This window comes from Felis catus, chromosome X (assembly GCF_018350175.1).
Source record: "Felis catus isolate Fca126 chromosome X, F.catus_Fca126_mat1.0, whole genome shotgun sequence".
NCBI lineage: Eukaryota > Metazoa > Chordata > Mammalia > Carnivora > Felidae > Felis > Felis catus.
In genome coordinates this window covers 122,981,280-122,997,019 of record NC_058386.1, presented here as the reverse complement: position 1 = coordinate 122,997,019, position 15,740 = coordinate 122,981,280, and the positions used below count along the sequence as shown (strand labels likewise).

General features: G+C 43.6%; 1 protein-coding gene across 6 annotated transcripts in view; it reads right to left on the bottom strand.

The window, feature by feature from the left end:
* Positions 1–856: 856 nt before the first annotated feature.
* The window catches only part of MTM1 (myotubularin 1), a 98,254-nt gene continuing 83,370 nt past the window's right edge, over positions 857–15,740 (bottom strand). For all 6 annotated transcript variants that reach the window (XM_023249466.2, XM_023249467.2, XM_045050411.1 and 3 more), the window contains 5 exons: positions 14,990–15,196; positions 13,990–14,082; positions 13,168–13,281; positions 8,905–9,081; positions 857–2,586 (listed from right to left, as the gene is read on the bottom strand). In XM_023249466.2, coding sequence (XP_023105234.1) covers positions 2,419–2,586; positions 8,905–9,081; positions 13,168–13,281; positions 13,990–14,082; positions 14,990–15,196 — 759 coding nt within the window. In that variant the 3' untranslated portion in view covers positions 857–2,418. The remainder of the gene's footprint in view (positions 2,587–8,904; positions 9,082–13,167; positions 13,282–13,989; positions 14,083–14,989; positions 15,197–15,740) is intronic.

Below are 15,740 nucleotides of genomic sequence, written 5' to 3'. Positions count from 1 at the left end.
TTTGATGCCGTGGGACTCTGGGCAGGTCACTGCATCCGTGGAGCAACGACATTCTCGTCAGGTGGAAAACAGGGATGACAGAAATACCACGTGGCCCATGGAGTTGTAGTGAGGACTAAACACAGCCATGTCTGAGGCAGAACCTTTGCGAAGTATCTCAAATACAGTTCTAAAAGAGACATGATCTTTTAAGAGTCCTATTCAGATTTTTAAAAAGTGGCTAATTTTAGTTTACTGCTAGAACTATTAAAAGCATCCTTAGAATGCAAATGTAATTTCCAACTGGCTGTATCTGAGAAAACATTGAATTCTTACCAAAAGGGACACCGCGTATGGCTTGCTCCCACCAATGTCTTAGCCTCCCTCAATGGCAGCTGCTATGTTCTGCATCCAGTCTGAAGTCTTGGGTCTATGCACCCTGGCTCTTTTGCAGAAGCTCTCCTTACTTTAATAAAGACGGTTGTGGCTTAAAATTGGCACTGTTAGGGGCGCCTGGGTGGCTCAGTGGGTTGAGCCTCTGACTTCATCTCAGGTTATGATCTCCCAGTTTGTGGATTTGGGCCCCATGTCGGGCTCTGTGTGGACAGCTCAGAGCCTGGAGCCTGCTTCGGATTCTGTGTCTCCCTCTCTCTCTGCCGCTCCCCTGCTCACGCTCTCTCTCTCTCTCTCAAAAATAAACACTAAAAAAAAACAAAAACAAAAACAAAAAACCCAGCACTTTTAATACACTCAAATGTCCCATATTGTCACAATTTTGGGAGAGCCCTGTAAGGTCTCTAGTAAGATAAAGCACATATGTAGCAGAGCCAGGAAAAGAAGACACACACACACAGTCACACCCCCGAAAACAGAGTGCTATGTTTCGTTAATATATTTATTACAGCAGGACTTTAGTCATTATTGTCATGAAAACTTTTTCATGAAATTTCACAAAACCCTTTAAGCTATTAGTATTAGCTTTCTTCTTTTTATGGAGTGACACTTTGTTAATTTATGAAATATTTACAGCGTTTACAAAAAGCAAGAGAACATCTAATAAAATTTCTTATACATACAAAATTTATACATTATACGACTATATTTGAGATGTCTTATTTGGTAGACCAATTAAGCTAGGACATAAAATAATTTACAAAGATATACTTAATCTCTCTTAATTCATTGAAAACAAAACCATATTAGCTATAAATAGTCCTTTACAAATCACTGTAAAACAGTAATTGTTTTAACTCTAGCCTTAACTTTTACAAATATACTTAACTAAATGAATTAGTTCAGATATCAAATAGAACTGCATTTGCAATTTCATTTACTACTATTACTACAAAAAGCAACAACAACAAAGAAACAAAAAACCCAAAACCTGAAAAAGCAAACTGCCGGGTACACTTCAAGTAAAAATTTGTAGAACCAGTTTAATGCACGCTTGCGGGGAAGGGCATCCAACACCATGTAAATGGAAATACAATACTTTCAAGAATACGCTCAACAAATGTACATCTGCAGCTTTTATTTCAAAGAATGATGCTCTAGCAACAGCTCATACGTCCGAGATGGTCGACCCTACACTTTGGCAGATAAGCTGGTCTGACTAGAGCGATGTTTGCGAAAACAGTCACCTCAGCAGCATAACGCCCCCACCATCCTCAAACAGTGCTATATGAGGGGTTTTCCATAACTGGAAAGTGGGTCAGAATTTTAGGCAAGCTCATAGAAGAACTCAGAAAATAGAACGGGCAAAACGTTAAAAAAAAAATCAAATCCTATTTGACTGGGCCCCATCTGTGTAATATAAAAATACGCTCCTCTTGAAAATTAGGGGAAAACACTTCATATTCTAAAATTTCAAACTAATGAAAAACTCATCTACACAGCTATTTCTCTTTAAGTCACCACTTGACGATGGTATAAAATTTGGCAATTATTTAAACACCTTGCTTTTGGATGATGCCTCAGAAGAACAGCTCAATTTGGTTTTGGCAATAACATCTTTCACATTTGGATTCATTTTAGGTAATCCAAAGCAACTGTCGTGAGCAACCTAAGGCAAATTCGTTTCACAAACACAGGTTTTCACTTTAGTTTAAAATCACGTCGTTCCAATTAAGCCCACAAAATAGATATTGTATACATAGTATTTCAAAAGAGGTAAATTAAATTTAATCTCTCAAAACCTGCTCTTGAAAGGTGTTAGCATTTTCCAAAACCTCATCTTGGCTCCTTTCTTCTGATTGCCGTGTAGATGCTAGAGTTTTCTTGTAATATGTATTCTAGAAGGCACATATTTAAGAGTTTAAGATCGTGTTAGTTCCAGTTCTACATGGAGGCAAGTATTTCAATCTACTTTGTACAGAGGCCCCTGATGAAAGGCCACGACGTCCTCTGCCCAGAGCTGCGCCGCGGCGCCCAGGTCCCGTCTCAGAAGTGGGTGTGCACATGGGGCATCATCGGCGAAGGGCCGGCCGGCGAGGTGGAGGGCTCGGCGAGCTTGGCGGAGCCGGCGAGCTGCAACTCCTCGAGCCGCTGGATGTACTCGTCACGCAAGGCCAGGAGCTCCACGTAGCGCTGTTCCACCGGGTTGGGCTGCTGCAAAGAGCACAGACGGGCGTTAGGGCTCTCCCTGCCCACACACAACGGGCCCTGATCCACACAAGGGTCCCTGCCACGCGCACAAGGGTCCCCCATGTTTATAGCAGCACTGTCAACAATAGCCAAAGTCTGGAAAGAGCCCAAATGGCTGGCCATCGATGGATGAATGGATAAAGAAGATGTGGTATATATAGACAATGGAGTCTTACTCAGCAATCAGAAAGAATGAAACCTTGCCATTTGCAACTATGTGGATGGAACTGGAGGGTATTATGCTATGTGAAATTAGTCAGACAAAGACAAAAAGCATATGACTTCACTCATATGAGGACTTTAAGAGACAAAACAGATGAACATAAGGGAAGGGAACCAAAAATAATATAAAAACAGGGAGGGGTACAAAACAGAAGACACTCATAAATATGGAGAACAAACTCATAAATATGGAGGGGTTGTGGGAGGGGAGATGGGCTAAATGGGTAAGGGGCACTAAGGAATCTACTCCGAAATCATTGTTGCACTAGACGCTAACTAATTTGGATGGAAATTTTAAAAAATAAAAAATAAAATTAAACAAACAAACAAAAAAAACCCCAGCACAGACCTCACAGGGTTGCCGCACGAGTGAAGTCAGCCAATACAGTCAGCTTGGACTATTTCTTTCATTGATGGACAGGGGCCTTGCGGCAGTACAAAGGTTAGAAGTCAGGCGGGAACAGAGTGTGAATCTCCCCAGCATGCTAACTTTCAAAACCTTGGTACTGATGTATAAATTAACAGGCAGGAATGGGCACGAATCTTAAAATGCTCAGCTCAGTGAGCCTTTACATATACGTACACTCATGTAATCAGCACCCAGACCAAGATACACGGTAGGGTGGCCCACCGAAGACTCCCTCATCACCAGCGTGTTTGGAGGAGATCAAAGGCAAGCTCCTAGAAAGCTTGAGCAATATATGAAGACATTAAGAAAAAAGCCAAAAAAGTCTATACAAGTGCGTTCCTACTGTGTTGAGCTGAGCAGCAACAAGGAAGCTGTGAAGACACGCCTGATATGCAGGCCGCAGCCCGCACCACACGCGGAGGACAGCGGGCTGTGGTAGGGGCACAAGCCCTCTGGGACCTGTACCTCAAGGAGGGAGCACGAGCCCGGGGCTTTAAGATGGTGTCTGAGCTTCCTCTGGCTGCCATGACACATTAACATAAAATGTGGCGGGGTGCTTAACCCAGCAGAAATGTACTTTCTCACAGTCCTGCAGGGCACCAGCCTGAAATCAGGCCAACGGCAGCGCTGTGCTCCCTCTGGAGGCTCCAGGGACGGGTGACCTCTTCCAGCTTCGGGTGGCTCCAGGCTTCCTTGGCTTGTGACTGTGTCCCTCCCTCCCACCTCTCCTGTTTTCGCATGGCCTTCTCCCCGTTGAGTGTCTGTGGCTCAAATCTCCTTCTGTTTTCTCTTACAAGGACACCTGTCACGCAATATAGAGTGCACTGCAAATCCAGGAAGATGGCATCTTCAGATCCTTAACCTAGTAACATCTCTAAAGACCCTTTTACCAAATAAGATCACACTTACAGGTTCGGAGGGGCCACGTCTTTTGGGGGAGACCACTCAACCCAATTCAGGCTGCCAAGGAGTGGTTGACAGAGGCCAGATGAAATGCCACAGATGTGTGATGGTGCGTGCATTTCTAGTGGCACTGGTGCTTCCATTAGAGCTCTGGTTACAAAGGCCCACAGGCCAGAAGAGGTCTCCTCCTCCCTCCTAATCCTATTCTTCCTGTAAACCCTGGGTTTTTTTGTTTTGTTTTGTTTTGTTTTTTTGTTTTTTTTTTTTTGTTTTTTTTTTTTTTACCATAACCGCAGAACGCGAGGTTTTCCAGAAAGATGCATATGGCATTGGAACAGGAATGCTTGGTAGAGCGCCTGATACCCAGTAAGTGCTGTGCGAGGCCTGGTAATGTCTTTTGTCCATCTTTCTCTGTGTATTCAGCTGAGGGCAGACACTGTTCCAGGCGCTTGGGACCCATCAGTGAACAAAGGAGCCCCAAATCCCAGTTTTTAATGCCATTTCTCTTCCAGCAGAGGGAGACAGACAGAGAATACTACAGGTCTGAGTTACAGAAGGTGTTCAAAGGTGAGGAACACTATGGAAGAGAAGTAGAGCGGTGTAAGAGGGACAGGGCTGGAAGGATGCCACGTCAGGCCTCAGAGGCCATTGCAGGGACCTGGGCTTTGGTGCCGGGTGAGGAGACTGGTTCCCTGGACACTTCCGAGTGGAGGGGTGGTGGGATCTGGGATCCGCTTTGCAAGGCCTGCTCTGGTTACCATGTTGAGAACGTGCCAGAAGGAAGCAAGGGTGGGGATCGGGGAGCCCAGCTACAAGGCTAGGCAGCATCACACAGCCCGCACGGGGCCAGCAGCAGGGGGACTGGTGCAGAGTATCCAGAGTCCTATAGGTTCGGAGGGCCCAGTCCAGCAGGCTCTGCTGACAGACTGGATAAGGGGTGCGAGGGAGGAGGGAGTCAAGGAGGACTGCCTAGTCTCTGGCCAGAGTGACTAGGATGGGGTTGCCGAGAACAGAGATGGGAAGATGGCAGGAGGCACAGGTTCTGGGGGACGAAGAGTTCCATTTTAGACACGTCCACTTTGATCTGCTGTGCCAGGCCTGTTCACCATCAACCGTCCATCCTCTCTGCTTGGTGTCACCTACTGGGCCCCACACCTGTACAGTCTGTTTCTGGGCTCTACCCTTTCGAATCTCAGGGCAAGTTCTTTCTCGAGATTCTCTCCTTCAAAACTGTCTTGGCTATTTTTAAAACTGTCTTTTCTTCATATGACTATGAGGATCAGTTTGTTATTGTACCAGCAAGCACAATTAGACAAGAAAAAGAAATCAGTGGTAAAACTCATTTTTGCAGAGGACAAGGCTGTATAATTAGAAAACTCGAGAGAGTAGACCAAAAAAATGACTAGAAATAAAACGAATTCAGTCCAGTGATGGGTACAAAATGTCCAGAAGGCATTAGCCTACAGAAAAATACAAACCATTTAGAGGATACAAGGAAAGAGTCCAACAGACAAAACCATGAGAAATGAGGTTTAAATACAGTCAAGTGGCTATAAATGCCACGCCACGGCCTCTCACTCGGGACTGAGTGTGAAATAAAGAGTGTCGACACAGCACAGAAGACAGGCCCTCCTACTGGAGACGACTTCAGCACCACACAGGCCAGCCTGTCCATATCTGACTGTCCTCGTTCTCAACCTCTGGCGATCGCTATGCAGAGACGTGAGCTTGCCAGTGCCAGCCTGGTTAACAGCTGTAGGGAGCACAGTGGCCCCCGAAGTAGAATATGAAGCTCCCCAGCAGCCCAAGGCCCCACTCAGGTTTATAACAGGACTCACTGAATACTTGTGCTTCCGGCATGAGCAAGTCCCACGTATTAATACAGGTACCGAATTTGCTTATGGAGAGCTCCTCTAATGTAAGTATTGGTCTTTCCATCAACTCTGCCAAATTTTTATGTCATAGCAAAGGTTGGTGGCTTTTGCTTTTCAAAAGCACACACACCTGGGATGCCTGGGTGGCTCAGTTGGTTAAGCGTCCGACTCTTGATTTCAGTTCAGCTCATGATCTCACAGTTCTTGAGTTTAAGCCCCATGTCGGGCTTTGCGCTAATGGTGCTTGGGATTCTGTCTCTCTCTCTCTCTCTCTCTCTCTCTCTCTCTCTCTCTCTGCCCCTCCCCTGCTCGCTCACAATCTCTCTCTCAAAATCAACATTTAAAAGAGAAGAAAAGAAAAAAGAAAAGCAAAGCACACTAACCCTGCCTTATTCTAGGCTAGAGCTCATCACAGGGAGGGGCTGGATGTAGTATATGCTTTTGTATCTTTCAGTACTGATGGGATACTTGCAGTGCTCTGAATGCTGTAGGTACCCAGTAAAGGTGTGTGTACCCACTGGGCCAGACAACTGAATAACTTAACTTTTAAGTGGTTAAGTGTATTTCTTTAGGTTTACATTCTGTAATTTAAGAAGCCCTATGTGATCAGATTTAAATCTATTTCTGTATGAAATAATGTTCTACGTGAGATCTTTAAGGAAATCTAAGGCATTTAACTCACACTTCTATTATGACATTTCTCCCTGAGCACTATCATCATGGACTTATGCTCCTGGGAACCCCCATCAACCTGGGAGCTCCTGGGGGCTGACACTACCTCCTCTTAATCTCTGTGTCTCCCTCCCTGAAAATACAAAGATACATGTAGAAATCTACAGAGAAAGCGTAAGTTACTTTCTTTTTTGAGTACTTTCACAGATCATAATACAGACCAATTACTGTCTCAACACAGAAACCTCTATCAAAAAATCTGTGTTCCTATCTGGACCAGGCCCATTTTGCTAAGCTCTATGAAAATAAGGGGAGAGAGATGCAAGTTATTCTAATGATGTTTCTTCCAACTTGACTTGTCACCCAATTGTCACCTTTATATATTCAGAAATGAATTGCTCTAAATTCCTCCAATCTTAAGAGTTTCTCCAAGTACAAATGGGTGAGGGGATGTTAAAGGATCTGTACAGAAATTGTTGATACTTTCTAATTACTAATGGTTTAAAAAAAAAGGCTACAATAAATACATAAAAGGATCAATGTGCAAGACACAGTGCACATCTATAGAATATTTTCTAATTAGAAAAGGAACATGTCCTCTGTAACAGAACCCTGGCAAAATTCCCATTTCCTCTTTACTTGATATTTCAAATGCAAGAACTACTGTTGAGTAAATTCCCTCAACATGCTTCTCAAATCCCAAACTAAGCAAGCGAGTGCTCTCCAGCCCTGGAATCTGTCACTTTCTGAGAGATTACACATTGCTACCATTGCCGAATTGCAGAAGCCTTTCATGTGAGCAGCAGAGACCTTGAAACGAGAGTGCCAGCTAGGAGCGGGCATTCCCCAGTGGGAAGAGAGGGCACAGGCTGGCCCGTGGCCAGCTGCCCGAGTGGGATAAACAATCGAAGAGACAGACCGCAGAGCCGGGGCCCTGCTGTCGCCCTGCGACTTCTAGAGGGATTAAAGCTGGCATTGACGCCGCACCGGCCTGTGAGAACAGGTAGTCAGTCGGCCATCCACACTGCAGGAAAACGTGCAAACCTTTACAAAGTGCAATTGCAAATACTGAAGATTTACCACGCTTAAAACAAATCATGAACTGGCAGTGCTTCCGTGCCTTTACAGCGCAGGCTGTACTTTTCTTTGATTTTGGAGCAGAGCAGAAGGGGGAGAATAGAGAAGCCCAAGTGTGTCTCCAACAAAATGTGGAATCTTTTGCTTCAAAAATCAGTTTCCCGTTTTGATTGATAAATGGCCAATCTATCCACTGACGGATCACTTATCTGTATTTTAGAAGACATGCCCCTCAGTGAAATGTGCTCTGATATTAGCTGACCTGGTACATACACCTGGGGTAGATACTGGAAAATATTTTCTTTCTTTGAACGATCATCTAAGTCTACTTCCTGGAAAGAATTTTCTTATGATGTGCAAGAATGTCCACTAATTGAAGGAAAACCTTGGCTATCAAAACTCGAAAATTTTCCAGAGCTTCTAATCAGTTTACATTTTAGTAAAAAAAATTGTATTATTTTTGTAATGTTTATTTACTTGAGAGAGACAGAGACAGAGGCACAAGCACGGGAGGAGCAGAATAAGGGAGACACAGAATCTGAAGTAGGCTCCAGACTCTGAGCTGTCAGCACAGAGCCCGAGGTGGGGCTCGAACTCACAGACTGCAAGATCTTGACCTGAGCTGAAGTTGGACGCTTAACTGACTGAGCCATCCAGGTGCCCCCAAAACTGTATTATTTATTTATCTATCTAAAAAAAAATTGTTTTTACATTTATTTATTTATTTATGAGAGACAGAGAGAGACAGAGCACAAGCAGAGGATGGGCAGGGAGAGAAGGAGACACAGAATCCGAAGCAGACTCCAGGTTCTGAGCTGTCGGCACAGAGCCTGATGCGGGGCTCGAACTCACAAACTGTGAGATCATGACCTGAGTGGAAGTAGAATGCTCAACTGACTGAGCCACCCAGGCGCCCCCAAAATTGTATTATTTATAGGAATATAAGTTAAAGCCAATCAAAATAAGTGGCTTAGCAATTAAAGCTGCATTTGAAAGCAAGTGTATTCTTTTTGTCTATTTTCCCCCTCGTAATATTTTTGAAAAAAACTACCAAATGACATTATCTAAGTCCAGAAGCAATAATTAATACACATCACTGCCTTTTAACAATGTCATTTCACTTACTTGTTGCTTGATTCTGGGGTTCCATCTAATGTAGTAATTCACCCAAAGTTCCAAGTGACGCATACTGGCAACTGGATATAAAACTCGATTGATTTCTTTAGTATAGAAGGGGTTTTTGAATTTGTCTTTATTACTGTTTATCAGTGACCACAAAGATACTGTTCTTTCTGTAACTTTCTGTAGAGAAAGAGAAAGTGGAAAGCCTAAGTAAAAACACACAAGTACGCGAACCATTTTTCAGCCTGTGGCAATACATTTGAGCTTCAACTTGAATCACACATTTACATTATCCCCATAATGGCTCAAAAAGCCTCATGGGCCAGTGAGTGCCCAGCAACCACTTCCTGATATTTGCATAGATAATGGCCTAGCTTGAGAGCCACTATTTCTGCCAGAAGACAGAGGTGCAGAACGCTGTACCATTAAATGCAATTCACTGACCTAAAATGACTGTTCCTGGCGAGGTAAAACATTTATGAACACATATCTGGGCAGTATGTTCTTTTTAATTCAGCAGAAAGAAAAATTATCGCAAGATCCCGCTGGCTCTTTTCATTTTTAGATTTGTTAGGACTGTAAGGTCTTCACCTGTGCCTACTTGACAGTTGGTATCTAGACATAAAGTGATTTTAAGCAACCATCCAGATGTGTAATCTTTATCATATGCTGCCATCCAGGTATTTGAAAACACCTAGATAACGGACTTCAATCTTTACTTTTTCATTCAGTGTCCATCATCCCACACAGAGATTCACATTTGCAGTTTATTATAGATTGCTACCAATTTTGAGCATAAACTAGGAAGAATCCAATGCTTGGGAAATAAAAGGTACAACTACTAAAATTACCAATGGCACAATGTGAAATTCTTCCTAGTAATGACTTCAATAAGAAAGGACCAATAAGCTAAAACTGGATGCTAAAAAAGAACAGCTTGAAGCCAGGAACTGAAGACATGTCTTTAGCATGCATATTTCATTAATGTGTGAACAATAACAATGGCAGCAAAAGTCTGCCTTCCTTGGAATCCACCTAAAACTTCATTTGTACCTTTCGGATGCCACAATCTATATTGCGTTGTGTTTATTTGCATGCTTGTTTTTATTTTTATACATGCACATAGTTTAAAAGATCAAGTAGCCTGACGAGGTTTGTTATAAAAAGATTAACTCTCTCACCTCTCTCCACACAAGCAACTGTGCTTGATTTTTTTAAGTTGATTTGATTACCTGGTACTTAAGCTCCACATCTCTAGATAACATGCCCTCCTTGCTACCTGGGGGCTAAACAGCTCCGGGCACTCAGTCTCTTTCCTGTCTCACCCCCCACCCCCCCACAGCTTTCAAGAGACTGACGTTTAGTGTTTTGATCACTATCGCGAAGCAAATGCTTTTCCCAGGCAGGCTACATAGTCACTTTTTCTCCCCAATTTTTGTCGTCTTCCCTTGGTTTAACAACTGCCTATTCCGTTTGCTAACTTTCCTTGGCATTTACCAGTAATCCAATCCCCAACTCTTCCTCCAACGTCTCGAACTTCTGTCAAGACACTGTACGTTCAGAGCTCACAGTCTGATCCTCGGAGGAAAGCAAGCTGCGCTGGGTGCTTCTGTGTCTTGTGTCCAGCTCGCGTCTATGATCTCTTTCCTGTTTCGCCCTGAGCACCCCCTCTTGCCTCTCTCTGAGCTGGATTCCAGTCTTCTTCCTTGTTTGCGTGGAGCAGACGCTCTAGCAGTTTCGAGAGAAGCTGGTGTCGGAGGGAAGTCTTGATGCCATGCATGTCTGAGAGTATCTTTGGCCTACCTAGTCATTTGTTTGACGGTTTGGTGGCTGGAGAATACTAGGTTGAAACCATTTTCCTTTAAAATTCTGAAGGTAGGGGTGCCTGGGTGGCTTGGTTGAGCGTCCGACTCTTGATTTTGGCTCAGGTCATGATTCCAGGGTTGTGGGATAGAGCCCCTCATCAGGCTCCGCACTGAACGTGGAGCCTGCTTAAGATTCTCTCTCTCTCTCTCTCTCTCTCTCTCTCTCTCTCTCTCTCTCTCCCTCTCCCTCTCCCTCTCCCCTGCTCCTGTGTGCACTCTCATTCTCTCTAAAAAAAAATAAATAAAATTCTGAAGGCAATGATCTACTGAGTTCTAGTTTCCAATACTGATACTGAACAATTTTGTGTTCTCAATCTGCTTATTTGCAAATAACCTGTTCCTTTTCTCTTTGGAAGCTTGGAAGATCTTTTCTTTGTCCCCGGTTGTTTTGAAATTTCATGGAGATGTGTGTTAGTAGGGGTCTATTTTTTTCCACTGCACTGGGGCCCTTGGCAGGCTTTTCAATGTGGAAACTCATGTACTTCAATTCTGGGAAACATTCTCAAATTATTTCTGTGATTTCCTGCTCTATGGCCTCCCCATTTTCTCTTTCTAGAACCTCTACTATGTGGATTTTGGATCTCCAGGAGTGATCTGGTTTCCATATTCCACCTCTATCTCTAATGGTCTTTCTGGGAGATTTCACCTCCTCTTCCAGCTCTTCTTCTGAGATTTTAATTTCTGTGGACATCATGTGTTTCATTTCAAGTTGGTTTCTGGTCTCGAAACGGTCTTTCCAAACACATTTTCTGATCTTTCTTGGGATATTAAATGATGACTGCTTGTGTGCGTTTCTGCCCTCCCTACCTGGTAACTCTTTTCTCCACGCTGCTTTTTCTCACTCCTGGCTGTCTGCTACAATTTAAGAGCGGAGGGCTGAAGAGCCGACTGGAAGCTCTCGGATCATGAGGCTTGTCAAGCTGAGCTTCACTGTGGGGAACCGTAGGTGTTGGTATCTTTAGGTCCTTCTTCTCGGGCCAGTTTCCCCAGAGATGATTGTTTTTAATTGAAGTGGAATTCACATACCATAAAACTCACCATTTTAAAGTCTACAATCCAGTACACTCACAAAAGCTGTGCCACCATCACCTCTATCATGTTCTGAGATATTTTCATCACTCCACATGGAACATGTTCTGAGATATTTTCATCACTCCAAATGGAAACGTCATACCCATTAAGCAGGCACCCCCCATTCTCCCCTCCCGCCCCTGGAAAACACTCATCTGCTTTCTTGCCTCGATGTACTTGTTATTCTGGACATTTCAAATAAATGGAATCATGCGATCCGTGGCCTCTGTGTCTGGCTCCCCTCATTTAGCATGTTTTCAAGGTTTGTCCATGCTGTTGCCTGGACCCAGACTTCATTCCTTTTTATGACTGAATAGTATTCCAGAGTATACATAGACCACATTCTGTTTCTCCCGTCCTCGCTGATGGACCTGGGGTCGTTGCCACCTTTTAGCTATCGTGAGTAGTGCTGCTGTGAACATCTGTGTGTGAATTTTTGTTTCAACTTCTGCCTTCATTTCCCTTGGGTAATACGTAGGAGTGGAATTGCTGGATCCTAGGAAAACTCCATGTTTAGCCTTCTGAGGGAGCCACCACACGGTCTTCCACTGTGGCTGCACCATTTTGCATCCCCACCAACAATGGCCAAGGGCTCCATTTTGTCCCCCGACCCTCACCGACAGAGGTTCTTCCATGCTCCTTCCCGGAACGTGAAGACTTGCTTCCAGAATGCTGGGAGTCAGTAGGGGAAAGAAGCTGCGGCCCTCAGAGTCAGTTCCTCTCCATTCGCCTCACCCCCAGGTGACACTCGGGTCCCCTGCCCAGAGACTCACTCTGCCAGAGTCCTCAGCTCCAGAAGAGTGGAGGGGATCTGAGGAGGCTAATTGCTGATTCCCAACAGACCCTCGGGTGGTCTTATCCTTCCGCTCTGCCCGAAAACCCGAGTCATCTGGGACTCTAGGCAGTGCAAAGAGGGCTGCTTCCTGGCTCCCCCGCTGCTGATCTGAGACTCAGTTTCTCAAGCTACGTCGTCTACAAACTTATCAGCTTCTAAAATTTGGTTGCCACATCTCCTTTTTCATCTTCCCTGTTCTTGTAGGTTTATGCCTTTAAAACAATTTCCTCTACTGACATTTTTATGGTGTTTTGGGAGGGAGCCCTTGCATACCTTTAAAGTCATTCCTACTCTCTGAGGGCAAAGTTAGTGTCTTACCCCTGCACTGAATAGCAGACACTCAACAAGCCCTGGCTGAAGTGAAAGCACCCAGGCTCCGTGGTGAAAAATGAGAAACATTTGCATTTCACACAAACCAAGCTATCGTTTTGTTTTCCTTCTTCCTTCAGGAAAGACCAGACGCATTTAACTAAAACGATTAGCATTTCCACTCACCTGTCTTTCTCGAGCAGATTCACAGTTGTATAAGAAAGTACCAAACCGGCAACTATACAGATGATCCAAAATTGTAATCAAAAACCGTTCATTGAATTCAAAAGCTGTAGGGAACTAGACAAAAGCAAACAAGCCAACAAAGCATGAAAACTTGAGGCTGATCTCTTACAGAACTGAAAAGAGGTGCATAATCCGCACACATCCTACAGCTCTTTTCTTGGTGCTGTGCACAGGACTGAGGGGTTTAAAGGAGAGTCGAGTAGGGGTGCCCGGGTGGCTCAGTCGGTTAAGCTTCCGACTCTTGGTTTCGGCTCAGGTCATGATCTCACAGTTCGTGGGATCGAGCCCAGCACTGGGCCCTGTGCTGACAGTGCAGAGCCTGCTTGGGATTCTCTCTCTCCCTCTCTCTCTGCCCCTCCCCTGCTTACTCTGTCTTTGTCTCTCAAAATAAAATAACTGAATAACTAAATAGGAAAGCAAGCCAATTATCTCAGTTCTCCTGGGTGCACAGGGCATATAGGGTAGTTTTATTATTTATGGTGTCATATGTTAGCAGGCATAACTATATACACATGCCTTTATACATGTACTGTCAATTCCGTTAGTAGAGATGCTGCAGTTAGATATTGAATTTTTAAGACATTATGGAAAATCCCAGACATAAATAGTAGTGAGAATAAAACTGCAAACCCCATATACCCATCATCCGGCTTCAACGATTATTAACATACGAATGTAAATAGAGATGAGGCAAATCCCAGATATTAGAACAAAATATTTAAACACTGAGTCAAACGTATCTTTATCCTATATATCCCTTACCTGTTTTGACATTTGCCATACACAATCAATAAACTGGAGAAAAATAGGAGATCGGTCAGCATCGGCATGGTTTTTGTCACCATGACCTATTCTCTAAAAGGAATTGATGAAGACGATTTGTTATAATTTAAGGGCACGAGACTGAGAAAGCATACAACCCACAAAATGTGACAATACAAGTCCATGATCTGCTTTCCAATGCCGATTTTGAACTAGTGGAAATCAAGTATATAAACATCTATAAAATAGCAATACCAACACATGTGCTCCAACTATTTCATCTGACTGGAATTCTGTACCAGTCCAGGGCAGCTGCAGGAAGACAGGGCCAGATGACTCTGTGGTTATGTCAGTGGCACAAAGGGACCAACCCTCAAGTTTGAAGCCTTGAAGCTGGGTCCAAAAGGGTGTTATCATTATCATTAAAAGTAAGTTCTTTCTCTCTTAAAAACAAGACAAAAGCCTCACCATTTATTCTTTTATTAACCATGATTCTTTCTACTTGAAAATGTTATTCACACTACTTAGGAAATGTGGATGACCATCACCTGAGTGATCTTGTTCAGAAGGGTTATGCAAAGGATATCTGGAACCGAGAACTGGAAATGTGTGTATCAGAATAATAAGAATCTAGTATCTCTGTAAAATGTATTTGGCTCTAATAGCTCTAATAGTAGTTGAGAAAGAATTGTCACCCTATCCTCCTCCTTTCACACAAAGTCAATGTGAACATTTTCATGCAGGCTTCTGGTATTACTTTCAAATCAAACTGTAAATAGTGCAGATGGATAAAGAAGTCTCCTAAAACAACTTCTACCTGACCCCAGGCATCACACGTTTTCACACCTGTAGAGTCCTTATCATTCAATCCCTCGGATTTTTATCATTCAATCCCTCGGATTTTCCTTTTCAAAAGCAAATATGTGGTTTAATGACTAGTTTTTACATCTCAAATGGCAGTGATCTGACATTTAAAAAATGAGCTTTATGGTCTACTTACAGATGCAAATTTATGTCCAAAACTTATCCATTCTTTCTGTACCAGTATTTCAAACCCTTCGATGCTCCGGTAGAAGCTGTCCAACATCAGCATGGCCAGGGACGTCAGCTGGGCAGTTCTGTCCCATCCATCACTGCAGTGCACAAGCACTGAGCTCTTCCCTGAAGAAACTTTGTCTGCTACTTGAATGGCTCCCGTCAAAACAAGCTGGCAAAGAACACGCGAGTCAGTAGGTGGCTGTAAGAGACTGCTGAAATGTGAAATTACAGTTTTTTACTAGCTTACTGGATTAAGGGCCCACCTTACTCCAGTAGGACCTCATCTTAACTAACTGCACCTGCACTGACCCTATTTCTAAAAAGGTCATACTCTGAAGTACGGAGGGTGGGGGGGACGGGGAGGGTGTACCTCAGGACTTCAAGATATGAATTTGGGGGGGGGGAGGAGACACAATTCAGCTTGTAACAGTGATCATTTTAGAAAAATCACTGGTCCAATAGGTCTAGACCCTAAAGGCCTGATACAGTGGAAATCATCTCTGAGCCTTTGACAAAATATGAACTACTCTGTGGCTCACTAGTAGAATAGTTATGTAAGGATACAGGGATGGCCTTCTAGTAAAAGTTTGAGACTTAGAAGTACTACTAAATTTATGTACACAAACACTTATTGCCACAATGTCATTTTTGGATGATTTAGGTGTTTATGGAGTAATCCTTTACGAACCATACAATTTACCCATGAGTGTGTG